At 41.4% G+C, this 17,227-nt stretch overlaps 1 protein-coding gene across 5 annotated transcripts in view; it reads left to right on the plus strand.

Annotated features, from left to right (window-relative positions):
• The first annotated feature begins 1,142 nt into the window (after nt 1-1,142).
• KANSL1L (KAT8 regulatory NSL complex subunit 1 like) overlaps nt 1,143-17,227 on the plus strand; it is a 66,231-nt gene continuing 50,146 nt past the window's right edge. Inside the window, exons 1-3 of one of the 5 annotated variants that reach the window (XM_075756038.1) lie at nt 1,143-1,778; nt 4,150-4,349; nt 7,087-8,204. In XM_075756038.1, the coding sequence (XP_075612153.1) occupies nt 7,117-8,204 (1,088 nt within the window). In that variant the 5' untranslated portion in view covers nt 1,143-1,778; nt 4,150-4,349; nt 7,087-7,116. The remainder of the gene's footprint in view (nt 1,779-4,149; nt 4,350-7,086; nt 8,205-17,227) is intronic. The other 4 variants (XM_075756040.1, XR_012836010.1, XM_010301536.2 and 1 more) reach the window with 4 other exon arrangements.

Raw genomic sequence — 17,227 nt, forward strand, 5'->3', positions numbered from 1 at the left:
AGCCGCGCGGGCTGGAGGCGGCAGCGCCGCTGTGGAGAAGCCGGCGGGCAGAGGCAAGCGCGGGGCTTCGCGGGGTAGCCGGGGGACGGGCGGCGAGGCTGCCGGCCGACCGCAGCTGCGCGGCAGCGGATAACGCCGCGCTGAGGCGCGGCGAGGGGGAGAGAAACCGGGGCCGGGCGGCGGTTAGTTCCCGCGGCGGGAGCGGCGGTGGCGCCGTCGAGCGCTGGCGCGCATGCGCGAGGAGGAGACTGGGGTGGGGGCGGGGCGGGGGGGGCTAACGGTTTGGGCGCGGGGCGGGGCCGGGATGGCTGAGGCGGGGGCGGGACCTGGGCACCGTAGGGGGCGGCTCGGGCGGTGGCGCGGCGGGAGCCGGCGGGCAGGACCGTGCCGTGCCGCGCAGGACCGTGCCGCGCCGCCGCCGCCGTTGCCCACTTCTGCCGGGTGTCCGTGTAGCTCCCGTGGGGGTTCTCGCCTTCCCCCCTCGTTCTCTCACCCCGCCGTTTGAGCGCCGCTTTCTGCCGGCCCGGCCTTGGCTTCTGGCCGCTTGCCCCGCCTTGCCCGGGGGTGCCGAGCGATCTGCGGGCGCGGGGTGCTTGTGCAGCGCCGGCGGGGTGCGCGGTATCGCTAGCTTCCCAGCAGCGCGGGAGTCAGCCTAGTGAGTTGTGAACATAGTGCTGTGCTGCCTTGGTGTTTTTATTTTATTTTTAACGTTTGGGTCAGTAGATGGGTGGAAAGCTTTAGCCTGCATTTTCATGTGTGATTTTTTGTTTTTAGTATTTTTTTTTTTCAATTCCTGGGTTAAAATTTCCCTCTGATAATCGAGCTGAACAGATTCCTTTCCCTTCGAGTGACCCTGACCGAGTTGGCTTCCCGAACTACAGACCACTTACTCATAAAGCTGAGTACTTCAGATAAAGTTCTGGACAGCACCTTGGATCCAGGTGCATCCCTCAGCCTTCGTTTAGATATTTTGTGTGGTCTTGAGCAAGTCTTTTAATCCACTTTGTGCATCAGGTTCCTGGTTGCAAAATGCTGAAGCATTTCCCAAAATAAAATGTAGCGGTGACTGAGGTGCTTGATACTCCTCAGCAATGGGGAGCAAAGTAACTAATTAAAAAAAAAAAAACAAACCCTAAGGAAATCCAAATGACTAATGTCTGCTTTTTCTTAAAGGGTAGATATTTCCTTTTTGTGCTTAATCTAATAAAAAGGAAATATTAAAAATTGAACTGGATAAAGCATGGTTAAAATGCTAGTAGGTGTACCAACTCAGAAAGCTGGTCTGTGTGCCTTAGGACTCTCCTTCCTTATTGGTCCACGTTGTGAAATCCTGTAAATGTTTTGGAGAGTTTAAATTCCAGTCATCTTAATTAGTGTCTAAGAGCTGAATGGGTCTTGTTTAAGACCAGGTTTTATGGCACTCTCTTCAAAGACTGAATTTCAAAAGGATAACTGAAATGCTGATATGGACCTTACAGTGTAAAAGTATTACAAATATTTATATTAGAGACATATGTACAATGTACTTACAGAGGCACCTGTCATGTATTACAAAAATGTTTAATTTTAGCATATGTTAAAGTCAACTTCAGATGTTACGCTACAAATACATGATATAGCCTGAAGAGGAATTAGTTGATGGCATGGTAATAAACTTGAAATAATATATGATTCTCTGTTCAGAAGCAGTTATGAACAAGGAGAAAAACAACCCTGTTCAGAGATTTTAATGAGTCATGGATTTTATCATAAATGAATACTAATGAATTCAACTTGAAGTATGTCGTTTTTGATGTTTTTTTATGATTAAAACTGGGTGGTCTGTCTTAAATTGAGTTCTCTTACTGTTCAAAGAGAGATCCTTTTTAGGTGTGCGTGTGTTTTGGGGTTTTTTTGGTGGTGGGGTTTTTTTTTTCCAAAGAGGAAGAATTTATGCTTATATCTTCTAGGGAGTGCAAAACACTGGAGTTTGCAGTTTTATCTATATAGCGCTGCCTGCACAGTGAGTGCTGCTGAAAGCTGAGACTCCCCACATAATCCTGTTTGGTTGGGTTTTTTTCCAATCTATTAATAGAACAAAATACTAAAATGCTTAAATACTTGTTGTGAGTAACTGGGCTGCTTTTGAACTGAAAACAAAAGCTGCCTACTGAGGTGATTTTTTTTTTTTTTTTCCTTAAAGGCTAATCCCAGGTGTGTTAAATACGGACTTCTTTCCTTTTTCTTTCATACTGCTAACCAGGACATACCCAGTGGGACCATAATCTTTTTTGTGGTCATTGCTGCAAACTGTTCTGTGAGAAAATGCAGATTATGCTGTTCTCTCTATTCTTAGAAATTGTGATGATCCTGTACATTTTGTGAAAATTGGGAGAGGTAGATAAAGTATACCCAAGTGGATGCCTCCCACCAGGCAAGGCTTGGAGAAGCCAGCCAGTCAGCTCCTGCACGCTCAGCTCGGCAGTGGCTCTCGGTCCCGGCTGTGCCGCGGTAGTGCCTGTCTGCCAGAGGACTGCTTTATTTTTGTCCAGTGATTGTCAGGAAGGCTCTCCAAGAGGAGCTAGGGATTACAGGGCAAACATAACAAAGCTGTAGGAAACCAGGTTTTGTCAGTTATGTTGTAGACAGATCAATCTCGCTTGTGTAGCTGCTGTCTCTCCTGCACGTTTTCTCTAAGAGGCCTTAAAGCAGCTCTTGTCAGTTTGAAATACAGTATTTTTGAACTTTATTGCTGAGCTTAATTTTGGGTGTTTCACCAGATGCTGTCTGCTGCCAGTGACTTTGCTTTTGAAATGCCTTCTAGACAAGGAATAAACATTAGCAGTTGCCTTATCTGAAACACTGTTAATCTATGAATAAATTTGAAACAACTTAGCTGTACTAGTTTGAAATGTTATTTATGGGCAAAGTAGGCCTCTGAGTTTGAAAGCCAAACAAAAAGTAAATGTAAAAATCTTTTCCTGGTCTCCAGGAATTTTGTTATTAACAAGGAAGTTTCAGGTGTTTGGGATGAGAAAGGCGACTCAATTTACAAGGAGAGAAGGCTGGTATAGAGGAGCCTTACAAAGCCTGGTGCAAATGGAGTTTTATTGTCATAGAACAGGTAAAAGATCAGAAAGAAGAAACCACTAAAAACCAAAGCAATCCCCCAAAACATTGTCTGTAGCGTTGTGTGACAAAAGTGATAGTGTTATACAAGGGAGGGGAAGAGTCAAAAAGTGAAAGGACTATAAACAAAAGCTGGGAAGGGAATGCCACCCTGTGCACAGGCTGGTTTGTGGTTGGGTTTTTTTTGGGGGTGGGTGTTTTTTGGGGTTTGGGGTTGTTGTGGGTTTGTTTTTTTTTAAATAGGGTGCTGCTAATTACCGACATGAAGACACTGATTTCAGGATTTAGACAAATTCCATTGAGGTAAGCCTCGTAGAGAAGGGTGTAACACGGAAATGTTGAGTAGGGACTAAGAAATAAGCAGAGGTATCATGGGGGGAGAGGAGCAGTAGGAGAGCAGGGGTCGTTGGGGGATTAAGGACCCATAGCTGTGGCGAGAAAAGGGAGCAGGGTGCGGGTCGGGGGAGCGCTGGGGCTGTGGTAAACTGCAATTCCCGGCTATATCCTGCTGGCTAATTAAGGCATTATGGGAGGATAAGCATAAAGTCACTTTAAACATCAGTTGCTGTACTGTGCGTGTCTGGTACTTTTTTCTTCCCTTCCCTGGTACTTATTTTACGTCAGCTTTTCTTTTTATAATACTTTTTAGTCTTTCAAGTGAGTGTGTATTCAGCAGATGAAAAGCAAACTGTTTGCCAGTTTAGTAGCGTTTCAGCTGTTCTGGTTTTGAAACCTCAAGTAGTACACAATGGAAAAAATCCTTGAAATGGTTTACCTATGACAGAAAAGCTTTTCCCAGAATAAAAATACGGACTCTTCCTGAAAACCATGTTGCAGTACTTGTCTTCCCTCCCTCTGCACTTCCCCCCCCCGCCAGAAGATAATAGGCTTGGCTCTGGAAACTCACTTCCAATGAGGGTGGAGTGAAATTATTTTTGCTGCTTGCTGCCAAAATTAAATAAAAATGTGTCAAAATGAAAATTGCACAGTTCTCATTGAGCCAAGTACTTGTACTAAAATTTGTCTTTAACTTTTTTGCAGCTGATAATTTGTTTTGCTTATATACCAATGACTTTGTGTGCGTGTGAACTTCTTGGAGAAATACCAAGAACTGGAGACCGGGATGGTACCAGCTTTTATAAAGTCTTTTTGATCTCATTGAAATGAGAGGAACACACCTGAAGTGTCTCACACGACTGTCTTCAGGGTAGAGACATTGTGTGAAGTTTGCAAGTTGCTGGGTAAAGGGTTGATTGAGCGATTTCTCTATTAAAAATTTTTTCTTTATTTTTTTAGCTATATTGTAATTAAAGTGTCTTCTGTCAGGAACTCCTAATTAGTTAGTCATTTGTCAGTGCTCTTTAGTTTAATGTTTGTGGTTCAATTTGAGGCGACTTTGATTTCTTCTCCTCTTTTCCCTAAAAGAGGAGGAGGGAAGTCCCCCCAAACTAAAAAAAAAACCACCAAACCAAACCCTTAAAATAATTTGCTAATGGTATTCATTGCAATTTAGGAAATTTGAAACTGTACCAGAAGGGTATGTAGTATTAGAGGGAATATGATCAAGTTAAAATACAGCACTCTGAAAATTTTATGCTGCCAGTTTTTTGACTAGCCTCCATCTTCATTTGGGTATGAGATGCACATCTCCAAACTTCTTGTTTGCTTGAGCAGCAGCTCTGCTGTGTGTTTCCTGGCTTTCAGGAGTAGCAGTCTATGTTAAACCACTCAGGCTAAGGAAGGTAGATGGTAAAGTTGGAACAGTTACAAACTCATTGCTCAGTTTACATAGATATCGGGCTGACAGTGTTCTGAGAGAGCTTCTTGGAGTCCCCAGGGACGGATCTAACATGGGGATTCCTTGAGTTTGTAGTAACCCCACAGAGAAAGTGTGGGCTTCAGTTCTCTCCCTCTTATGTTTTAGCCATGCTAAATCACTTTGCCATATGCTGAGGGGGGTCAGGGATAGGTATCTGAATCCATACTCCTTTGGATTTAAAAATTCTTGTGCCTGCTAACTCTTACAAGAGCGGAAAGACACAAAGCCGCGAGATGCTGAGAGCATTGCTGAGTCACCAGAGCACTCTGGGGCTCCAACTCTGATCAGTGCATTTCCCTGTCCGATCCCAGTAATGGGGCTCTTACTGAACAGCTGTCCACCAGAGGGGACTTTGTGCTGAATTCCTCTGTAGCCTGAACCTTATTGATAAAGGTTAAAATCCTGGGAATTTTAATAGTATAATTTATAATGATTTTTAATAGTATCATCAGCATTAGGACCACCAAGCCTGGTCCTTGTGATGCTGGGTAGATGATGTACGGAGATGGTTTAAGCATGCGTGGTGCGATGAAGAGTGAATAAAGCATATAGAGTGTGTTAAGGCAGGTCTGGTGTATGTGGCTCTTCATGATGTTCTTCGTGTTTTGACGGTTAAGGAGAAAGTATTGACTGGTACTTCTCAACTACTTAGGTTTCCACATCTACTTTTAAAGTTTGCCCCTTCAGTGTAAAGCCTATAGTTACGAGCTCGCTAAGGCTTCAGACAAGGAGTTTCCTTTTCTTAAGATCCATACGTGGCAGTCTCATAATCATTGACCCATTATGGGATCTGTGCATTGAAAATTGCTGAGCTAGGCAGTTGCTGTGGAGATCAAAGAAACAGAAGACATTAAAAGGAGGGCAATGGAAATGCTGCTCAACTAGTATACCAGCTAAACAGAGAATTTACTGTAGAATTACTGTGTTGCACTCGCTTTTGTCACTACTCTCATATTGTTTCTGGCTTTGTCTCTGGCTTCTTAATGAAGAACTGACAGTAGCTTACCTTTTAGGCTTGTTCAGGCCACATTCAATTAAATCTTTCTTTGGGTTTATTTAACCATCTCCTAAACAAAGCTGAAAGTACAGCATAAGGCAGTGATTCCTGCTCTGTAGGCTGTGGAGTAGTTACAATATGACATGGCAGCATAGCTGCTGAGAAGCAGCAGTAAAGGTTGACACTGGTCTTTGGATCCCAAAGTTTGGGAACCCTTCGTCGAAGCTATGGCAAGGCACAGGCAAAAGGGTTGGTAAAGGAAAGCTGTTTGTTCGAATCGTTATCAAAGAATATTGTGTTTGTATTATGCAGGCAGTGTCTGATGAATAAAGCACAACTGGATACAAAGGCACAGGAAAGACTTTTTAGGAAACATTTAGAACTTAACAGTTCCCTGTTTTTAAAGCATTAGCCTTGATGATTGGTTTCTAAAGTGTATTTGTGAGAAAATATAAAAAATTAATTAATCAAATGTTTGCTGTATATAGATTTACATAAAATATATTTCTCCCAGTAGTGCCTCTGAGTTTATTTCAGAGTGTTTCATCATATGGTAGATGTTCTGCTTTGCTGACCTTGTAATAGGTAGCTGTATAGCTCCCATTTCTGTGATACTGTTGGTGTTGACTCATTTAAGTATAAAAAAAAAAACCCAAAAACTTGAATGAAAACTAAATGCGACTCAAAAAGTAACTTACCTCCAGATTAAAATAAAATCCAGCCAGAGTTCTGGGGTGGGAGCATCTCTGCGTGTGTTCATATTACATACACTCACACATGTATTTTAAAATGCATCCTTCCAGTCACATGGCTTATGGTCATGTTTTTCAGTTTGGGTAAGGTTAGATGACAGTCTTGAAATTTGTGAGTCTTATTTCTCAGACTGATAGGATCAGAAATGCAATGAGGTATGAACACTTACTCCCCTGAGAGGTAAAGGCTTTCATTGCACATGAACAACCTCTGAATGACATAAAGAAAGAACAGAAAGAATGTTCTTGTTTGACTTGGGAGGGAGCGTAGTCTATCCATGTTCTTTAGATTATGTCCTTTTTAATGGAATCTTTGTATAATGTTGAAAAAATGAAATATCTGACAGAGTTGTTGTATTTGAACTGTGTCATGAAAATGAGAAAATTTACATGGCCCATGTTATTTTCAGGTTTGCTGTAAACTACCTACCGTAGCTATAATGACACCAGCCCTCAGAGAGGCAGCAACAAAAGGTCATGGTATCCACTTGTCACCTTCTTTGTCCTCTAGAGCTATGGAGTCTGATACAGCTTTGTGCATGGAAAATTCCAGAGCAGTGGAAGAGAAGATAAAAGAGGACTCCATCGCACAGATTACTTGCTCAGTCCTGGGGTTCCCCACTGCTGACCCCAACCTCAGGAATGATATCTTCAGTGTGCAGCATTTTGGTTCTCCACCATCCTCCAAGCGCTATCAGTCTGTCTTGTTAATGAGTACAAATTCTGCATTTAGCAACAAAACTGGTAAGCAAACGAAAGCGGGACAGCCCGACTGCTCCAAGATGAGAAATTCATTACATAATGGTGCTGACACATCATTTGGTCAGATTAGTCATTCGGAACCTGAGGAACAGGTCAAAGGGGAAATGTTTTCGGAGACCTCATCTCCAAATTTGGCAGAAATGCAGAGACTTTTGGATTCAAATGTAACTGAATCCAGTAATGCAGAAGACATGCAGCTTTTAAATGGTAAATGGTACAAGAAGAATGGGTTTTTGGGTAGGGCTTTGGAAGTCTGCACTGAAACAATAAAAGGGGATTTATTACACCAAATTCTTCGCGGGCCTTCAGAAGGGATTTTGAGCTGCACCCCAGAGGAGGTGTATGCTCGCTTACTCCAGTGTATCACTAAGCAACAAATGGAAATCAGTCGCGCCAAAAGAACTCAGAAACGTTTACAAATGCTCCTGGCAAAGCACATTATCAAACACTGTGATCAGCAGCTGAAATGCTTCGTGAAACATCAGCTACAAAGAATGAAGGTTTTCCATGAGCCAACTAGATTTTCGAGCAGTAGCTCCCTCAGGTGCACTGAAGGTTGGCCAGAAAGCAATGCAACTACTCTGGAGAGTAGTTCGAGTACGGACGTACAGAACGGAGTTAGCGTTGCACCAGGTGAAATCCGAGGATTTGCACTTTCTACTGGAGGGCTGCTGTCTCGCGTGGAGAAGGATCTGGACTCGGATGCAACGTGTAGCAGCTCAGATGAAGATGGTGAGGAGCAGACTGTAAGAACAACTGTGGAAGCGTAAGTGTTAAATTCCTGCTAGACTCATATGCTTCATGCTTATAAATCAAGATGGAAGGGTCTAGGCCTGCAGATTCCTTCTTGTGTGAGTAACCTCACTCAAGAGATAGTCCTCCTGAAATCAGCAGGACTGTCCGTGTGAGCTAGGTTTGGCAGGGGTCAGACAGAAAGTAAGAACCTCTCCTAATTACAGCGTTTGAGGAACAGTTACTTTACTAGACTGTACAGAGCTAGGTTTTGTACTGTGCTCTATCAGTTTGCATTACATTAGTACTGCTAATCATTCAATACTCAGATGGTGCTGTAAATCAAATAGTGATAGTAGTGCTGTAAATCATATTTTTGGCCAGCGTGAAAATAATTTTAATTTTATTATGGAGTTATTAAGAATTAGTCAATGTTAGATCTTGAAATCCGCTACGATGTGGTAAAGAGTAAAAATGATTATCTGATGCAGGTGTCAAGCCATCCAGTACTTGGGGGTTGTATATTGAAAAAGTTTGGTTCTTTGAATTATAATTTTAAATATGTTAATTTACTTACTGAAGTTGTTCTGCTACTGTAAATGAAGCTAGCAGTGGTGTTTTTATTGTTGCTGATATCTTTTTTTCAAGAAGAACCAGAGGAAAATTAATATGATTAACTAATACTGTCTTGACCTGACGGGGATTCTGTCAGTACAAATTACTGTAGCTTTGGAAATCAGTGGTGGATAAGAGAAGTAAATAGTAAAATTGTTCCCTGATGGTGGTACAGCTTATTTTTTTTCTTTTTTTTTTTACCTACTTTTCTACAGTATTAACACAATCTCTTTAGTCAAGAAGTTTTAGAAAGCGGTGAAAGGACGGCTGCTTCCCCCTTCCTATAGCTGGAGAGAACAGAGTATGTCTTAAGGCCTGTTAGGGTGTAATAGTCAGGACAGGGACACACGGAATAGAGCTTCACACAACCCAGCAGCTTGGTAGGAGCTTTATGGCACCTACGTTTCTAGCACTTTTAAGTCAGGACTGGTTTTGTGTTTCCTGATCTCTTATACTCTGCTGTTAGAGAGCGTCTAGAAAGCATTAAGAGTGACACTAGTGCTTGAGGAAAAATAAATATTTAAAAACATATATTTCTTGAAATGCATAATGTTCAGAAGAAATGAAGCTTCATTTTAATTTGGAAAAGAGCTGTGTCCTGTTACATGTTTATAGCTTCAGTTAGGGAAGCTTCAGTATAGCATGGTTGTATCAAATCGCTGCTGCGATTTGTTAAACTCTGTAGGCCTGGAAAACAGAGAAGAGAAAGTGCAAAGTAAAAACTAGTTTTTCCTTTACATATTGTCAGAATGGTAAATACTGTACTAAAGTCCACCCAAAGCATAATGACTTGCCAGTTAAGTTAGAATCACCTGAAGTATTTGAGTTTGCAAAACAATTATTCTCCTTCTGAAATATTTTATGAAAAAACAGTGATTTTGGCTCTTCGCAGCATAGGAGAATCCACATTCTTCTCCTAGCTGATACGCCTGGACTTTTTAGTAATAGCTCTGCCTCTAGGATACTTATCTTGTGAGTACATGAACCAAAAAAACAAAGATGAGAAGCTCTTGATTCTCGAATAATAAATGTAATGTAAAATTTGGACCGAAGTTCTGTGCGAGAGCTTTCTTTTTTCTTCTTGCCAAGGACAGCCGAGTTTCTAATTCTGCAAAGGATTGGCAAATCCTTTACCTGTATTTCTTCTTGTGACTTTTGAATCCCTTAACTTATCTTTCCACTTAAGGCTTACTCAGTTTGTTTTGTTGTACTGACAAAAAAATCCACAGAGGATTATTAAGTACAAAGACACCACCTTTGGCTCAGGAAATCCCCAAGCTGCTGTTGCTTGCAGCAGAGGGAGTATTCTGAAGCAGCACTGCTCCCTCCGTGCCTGCTCTGTTGTAAGACTGTTATCTTGGCTGCTGCTGAGAGGCAGGAGACTGGGTAGATCATCTATAGTCTGACTCAGTTCAACCCTTTATTTGCGGGTTGGTTTTTTTCCCTCCCTTTTTTACGTTCTTACTGCTGAACAGCAGTCAAGCAGCAGCGGTGACGAGGTTGGGAGTGTGCATTAGCTAAGGCCTTGCTGCAATGGCAGCGCGAGAATGACGCATGTTTGAACTGTGCTGCAGGGCCAGCAAGCTCAGAGTTAAAGTACTACCTAATTTAAGCTGAAGACTCTCATCTGTGTGCATAGGCTGAGGCAATGCTTGAATTAACGTTGCAGTGAGGACAGGCTGTCTCTTACTTGAATTTATCATTATCTTCAGCTTGGAATGGTTTTCTTGATTTCTTCAACTTTCCCCAGATTTGTCTTTGTGGCTAAAAGGCTGCACTTTTTCTTCTAGGTGACAAAGGTAAATTGGTTATTCAGCAGTGCAGCTGCTGAGATTTGCTGTTTCCTGAGCTTTACCACTTTAAGGCCCTTTGGATTGCCTTTGACCTGGACAAAAGAAACAGAGTTAACATCCACTTTTATTTCTGCTAAGTGGATTTATATTCTTTGAAATGCCTTTCTCTCCTAGGGAATTGACTTCTAGTGCTTTCCAGAAATAATGTGATCACGTGGGTGAGAGAATACTTGTTTCCTTGCCTGTGACTTATTTTTCATAATGAAGACTTCTACTGACCTGGAAAGACTCTTCCTCTGTGATATTCTTTGTAATACTTAACTGCAGATGTTATAAGGTTCTATTAGCGTGGTGATGAATAGGCAAAACCAAAACATTTTTCCCATATTACAGTATACTGATTGCATTTAACTTGAGGGTATAATCACACTGGTGGCTGGTCATTGTCATGACTGTGGTGCTTTTTATCCTTTTTGGGGGGGAGGAGGTGTCAATCCAATGTTCAAGGCGGGAGGAACCTGCAGTTACTGTGTTTACCTGAGAACAGTCTGTTTCCCATCAGGAGGGAGAAGTTGATTCCAGCTCCAATTCTTTATGGTAGAAAAAAAACTTGGAGTTATTTTTAGCATTTTGAACCTGTTCATTCTCATTATCTTGAAAAGAGTTTTGCCCAATGAGTGCTGACATAAGCTCTTCTGAGCTATATCTCAATGCTTTGTGTCTCAAGTAAGATTGTCTTTATCCATCTATTTCAATACCTTTGTTATTTAGTTGCAGATAGTTGTTAGAAGATATTTAGACCATCATTCATCCCTTGTGCATTACATTAGATGCTGTCCTCAGGACAAGAAAGATCCTTGGTCTGCTGGTGAAGGCAATTTTTCTAGTTGACAATTCATAGTACTTGTTGAACTTCCCCAGTTTTAGAGTAATTGGAAAGCCTCATCCCATTTCAAGAGTTTCCTCAAAGCACATTTGGTCCTTTGAGTATTTGCTAAAAAGAAATATGAAAAAGCAGCTGGCTCTTTTCAGGGATTTTGTCATTTTGCTGCTAGCATCAGCTCATGAACATCTTTAACCTGCCAGTTTTCATGGAAGATTTCTTAGAGAAAGCACCAAATTTCCATCAGTAATTTGTAGTGTATTCTAGTACTGTTCCAGCCTTTGGGTGTAGGAAGTTCCCAAGACACGACACAGGGGATATAGTAGTACTTCTCTCTGTTTTCTCAAAGGCAGATGTTAGGTGCTATTTGCTAGCTCCCTGTTAGGCATTAGCAACCTAAGTGGATGGAGGGCATCACAAAGCTGACCGTAATTCCTTCAGGAATTCACAACTAACATCAACATAGACAACATTTCACCAGCAGAGTTTACTTGGAACTTGTTGATCATCTTTGTGGTTCATGAAGATGGAAGATTATCCATAGAAATGGTGAGAGATTTCAAACAAGGTGAACTGAGGGCGGATGTGAGCTCAAAATTTTTTCAACAACACAGCTTTGCTCTGGGAGCTATGCATTGTATCCTTCCAGGCCAACTCCACATCCTTATTAATGTATTTTGTGTGTATTCCTGATGTGGTTAGAAGTTCCAGTTGTTTACAGTGTACCACAAAGTAGTCTGATGCTGAGCTGGTTATTTGGGAAACCTGTAAAGTTGCAGGGTACAGAGTTTTTCTTCTACATGCACTACGTGTATGATCTTCCACAAGCAAAAAATACATCAGTGGGGTTCTTCAAAGGCACAGCTGCTCACTCCATCAAATAGTAATACATGTACCTAATTGATTAGAGAGAAAAGCTGCTTACAGTAGATTTTTCTGCAAAATAAGTAGCTCTGTCTACTCATGAAAAGTCCTGTGCCTTGTTTCCCCAGTCCTCCTTCCCCCATCTGAATACAGTCCTTTTGCATCGTTTGGTGGGATTTTTTTCTTCTGAAATGTTTTCATGCTTTTCCTCCGATTTTTGAAAGACATGTTTTACTGATTATCTTCCAGCAACCTCAAGCCTGATGAAGAAGCACTGTTATATTTTTCCATGCCCACAGGGTTTATTGTGCCTGGAAACTTTTATAATGAATGTGCAGAGATAGTAAATCTTTCTCTTTTTTTTTCTCTTTTTTTTTCCCCTTAGATTGCTAGTTGGAAAGAGAAAAGATGGGAAATCTGCTTTTAGTACATACACTTGGTGGGGAGGGGAGCAGCAAGGCGGAGGGAATACAGGAAGGAAGAAAATATTGTGACTAGTATCTCCAGATATAATCTGTTTGTTCTAGATTATTTTCCATTTTTCCTAGCATTTTTTCTCATGGCTATTTCAGCAACATCAATGCAGTTCTGCAGACCTCACTATAGAAGACACTGCTTAAGGGCTGGGGTTTATTGCATGTCTTTGAGCCACGTTATAAGGGGAAGCTGTTTAGTTTTGCAAGGTCAGGTCCTGATTTTCCACTCTGAGCTGTAATTTTTCTTCATACCTGATATGAGAACTGAATTCTGGTTTTGGGAAGGGGAGGAAGAGTGTCTGCCAGGACTAAATACTGCTCTCCATTTTTCTTAAGCACAAACCCCCAGTTGTTTCCAGTTTTTAAGATCTTTTTAGTTTTCAAGTCCAGGAAATGTCTTATTTGCATAGAGGATTAATATGTGGACTTTTGAATAAGTATAAATTCATAGGTACTAATAATATGCTGATTTTTGAAATGTTTTATACATTACTCTTTCATGAATTCCATTCTCTCAATTCTTGGCTCCTGTCACTAGCACGTGGGAGGAGAATTGTTACCAGGGAATGAAAGAAGAGATAGCTTTATATTACCTTCTGTTTTCACTCTAGGGATACATGTATTATTTCAGAGTACATTCAGCCTCACTTGGTTGGATTTCCATAAGATGGATTTACAAGTTTTTTAGGGTCCCACATGCATTTACTGTTTTTCTTTAGAGATCTCATGTGCAGCAATAATAAGTTGCTTTTGAACAAGACTTCCTTCTCACAACACCAGAGTAATGTGCTTGTGAGTGAGGATCCTGATTCCTAACCTGTAATTACATTAATATTTTTGCAGCTGCTGAAGGCAGACTGAAAGCTTTTAATGAAAGGCAGAAGGTTTGACAAGTTGTAACCTGCAAGGGAATCTCAGAGCTGGGAATGTCAAAGCTTTTGAGTTAGGTGTTGAATGCATAATAAATAAAAACTTGGCATAACTCCTCTCAGTGACAGTTTAATACACAGTCAACATAGTATAGTAGAATAGAAAATCTAATAATCAGACACATGTGTATACATGATAACCTCGCATGCTTAATTAAATGGTAGACAAGAAGAGTTTGGTGCTTGATGTCAACTGCTGATTAATCAGTGGTTTATAGCTAGCTTTTTTTCTTTTGCTAAGCCATGAAATGTGTTTGTTTTAATAAAAAGATCTGTTTACAAACAACAATGAAGAGTCTTTCTAACATCTTGTAAAGTGAGGGCAGCATTATTTCATTTTATAGATAACATTGATTTCATGAGAATCGACTTCAAAGGGATACATCCAGTGCCTTTGAAAAATCAGCGTACGTGGGCCCCTGATACAGGAAATCATTTAAATGCTTTCCTTTTCACATGAAATAAAAAGTGTGCATAAAGACTTCCCAAAATAGGAATGCTCTCCTGTAACAGGGTTTCATTCATACTGCTAAATATGGGTTAGGAATGTAACTTTAGATGTCGGATTTAAATATATTGACCTGTGCTCTTTTTTTATGGAAACTGAAATAGCTGTAAATGATTTTATTTTCATCCAAACGTTTTACATAGCTCTTGTGGGTGAGAAAAAAACTTTTCTGTTGGGGAATTTAAATCAATTTAATTTTCAATTTGCAAACTTTTAATTACTTATTTTGTTATTGGGGAAAAAAAAAATAAACCTGCATGTCCATGTTTGAATATATGTGCATTATAAACTCCCCTTCCACCCAGCCCATGGGGGTAGACTGGGAAGCAATAAAACTCAGTGAAACTCCACCCCAAGCTCCTACGCAACACCCAAACCAAGAAGGTTGCAACTGTTTGAACCTACGTTCATTACACTCTCCACCCCTTGCCCCTGCAGACTGGACTGTAGGATTTAACATCATGACAAACTCCATCCCTGCCCTGCAAAGCAGACAGCCAAGTACTGTTTGGTTACTCCTCTCTTACTTAATCACAGCGTGTTTACAGCAACTGTGGAGTGCCCAAAGGACTTGGTTTCTGGTGTACCGGGGTGTCCCGTGACCCCAGGGCAGGTGCTGTGGTCCCTGCTGGGGCAGCTCTTGGGCTGCTGGGTGCTCGCCCCCACTGGGGGTTTCATGCTGTAGTGGGACCCATCCCAGCTTGGCCCAACTGCCCTCCCACCTGGAGGAGCACTCTGGGGTCCTTCCAGCTTTCCTGTTACCCCATTCCCTGCAGCAGCTCCCCCACATGCAGTGGATATACTGCTCACACCACCTCAGAGCAAGGCACGTTCCCTTAGGTGAGGCGAGGGGCGGCAGGAGGCGGAGGTCAATGTGTGGTGGTACCTTTGCTCTGCCGTGGTCTTTCCCAGCAGCCACAGCCCCTCCTGAGTCTCCTCTCAGTGGCTGCCCGTGCAGTTTTTCCCTGTTCTGCAGGACTGCAGTCCCACTGCTACCAAAAACCTACGGATGATTTCCAGTGCAAGTTCTGGATCAACTGTTAGTTGTCTATCCAAAAAGTCTCAAAAAAAATATGATTTGTATCTGTTTTTGCATCGAGATCTGATACTATATACAGCTAGAATGAAATTAGCTATAAGCTGGAGTTAGATGTTACGTGAATACCATACCCACCTATTCCTTGTAAGAATACATGTAGATTTTGGGACCAACTTCAGTGGCTGAACAGCATTGATATGTTGCTTGTATGCTGTAATAATGTTCCATTTGTACATATCTTTAAAGGAATATGTTGTAAGCTCTGTCTTTTTTTATGTTGAGCATGGGATCCAGACGTAGCACTACTTTCTTGATGTCTTTTTCAAGGGCAGTTGTGTAATACCTACAGAGAATTTTTAGGCCTGTGTTCATGGTGATTTGTTGTTAGTCTATTGATGTTGTGCTATTTCAAAGGCAAGAAAATAAGCTTATTTCCAGGCAGCCCTGGTGTTCCTGAAGTTTTTTTTTCTTTGCGTGTTAGTACTACCTGCTTCTCTGCTCCACATTGGTCTGATCTACAGCTTGCTGAGGTTTAGTGGAAGAAGCTGGTGTGCTGAGGGAGCCAATGGAATCTTGAAAATTCATTTTAAGATATATTTAACAAAAGGCATTAGCAGATATGCGTTTTGCAGTATATTTATTTTATTAAAAGAGGATATGGTGCTGGTTGTTTACCTTTTACAGGTTATTACTTCTTGGGCAGTTAATATTCTAACTGACCCCCACCTCCACCAACCAATTTGGTCTTTTATCATTAATAACTGTAAAGAATTATGTAAACAGAATTGAAGATGAAAAGCACCTACCAGGTTGTAAAGTCAGCCATTGGAAAAGTTCAGCACTGTGAGAGACAGCACTGCTTTAAGAAGCTGAATTTTTAATTTCTTTTGTTGAGCCATAAATTGAGTTAACAATTCAGTGCAAGTGTAACAATTCAGTTTCTAATATAAAACGTGTAGTAATAGCGTGATTCTTTGCAGGAACCCTGTAGCTGGGAAGCCCTGGCTGTGGCATCTCATCAGTTTGGAAGATGTGATTTTTCACATGAGGGAGCATATAGAGCTCCAGTGTGAAATTCTTAGGAAATTTCTCCTTTGCTAGGGTATCCAAGTACAGAGACTTTCCCTTTTTCATATTTTGTCTTCTACAGCCTTTTTTTCCTGAATATTGATTTTCCCCTTCTCCCTTTTCCACTGTCCCTTCTAAACTTATTTGTAGAAAATGTAAAAATCATACTCTGTTGCTACTTAATTATTTTCCTCACTCTAGTTCTGTGCCATCAATTTTCTTTTCAAGGGAAAATCACAGCTATGGTTGATAATTTCAGGTGTTACTGCATAAATTCCTCAGGCCTCATGCCTTAGCAGAAATGTTCAACTGGATAAAGTTTTTTTGGTTTGGGAAGACAGGATGTGTATTATGTGTTAGTATCAATGTATGTTACTTGATGCAATTCTGGAAGTATTAAATGGCACCAGTACGTCAGAGATGGTGGGACCAGGCGTAGGTGCCAGAAATTGTTGTGATAAGCAGTTGCTGATGTCTGTAGATGATAGGGAGAACTGTAACCCATCTGTTCTGAAGCCGTGTAGCGTTTCAGCGGAAAATCTCTGCCAGGTAAAAATTTCTTTTAAACACCAAAGAAGATACCAACCCCAGAGGGTCCAGAAGAAGGACCTGATTGCAGATCTTTGCAGAGATTGCAGTATAATTTTGAGTAGCAGAGAGCTTCCCTTCATTGACTGATTTTATTTTCTTTTTTTTCCGGGGCTTAGCTTGGTTTGGTGCTGGCTGTCACAAAACAGCGGCATATTGCTCTCTGCGGTCAGTCTGTGGCGAGTGCTCCTGGATGATCTGAGCAAAGGCTGATACTGGACCGTCAGAGTAAATAGTGCTTTGGTGTGTAGTGTTGATCGGATATGATACCAGAGGACGATATTTGTTGCAGTT

The sequence above is a fragment of the Balearica regulorum genome, chromosome 6, assembly GCF_011004875.1.
Source record: "Balearica regulorum gibbericeps isolate bBalReg1 chromosome 6, bBalReg1.pri, whole genome shotgun sequence".
NCBI lineage: Eukaryota > Metazoa > Chordata > Aves > Gruiformes > Gruidae > Balearica > Balearica regulorum.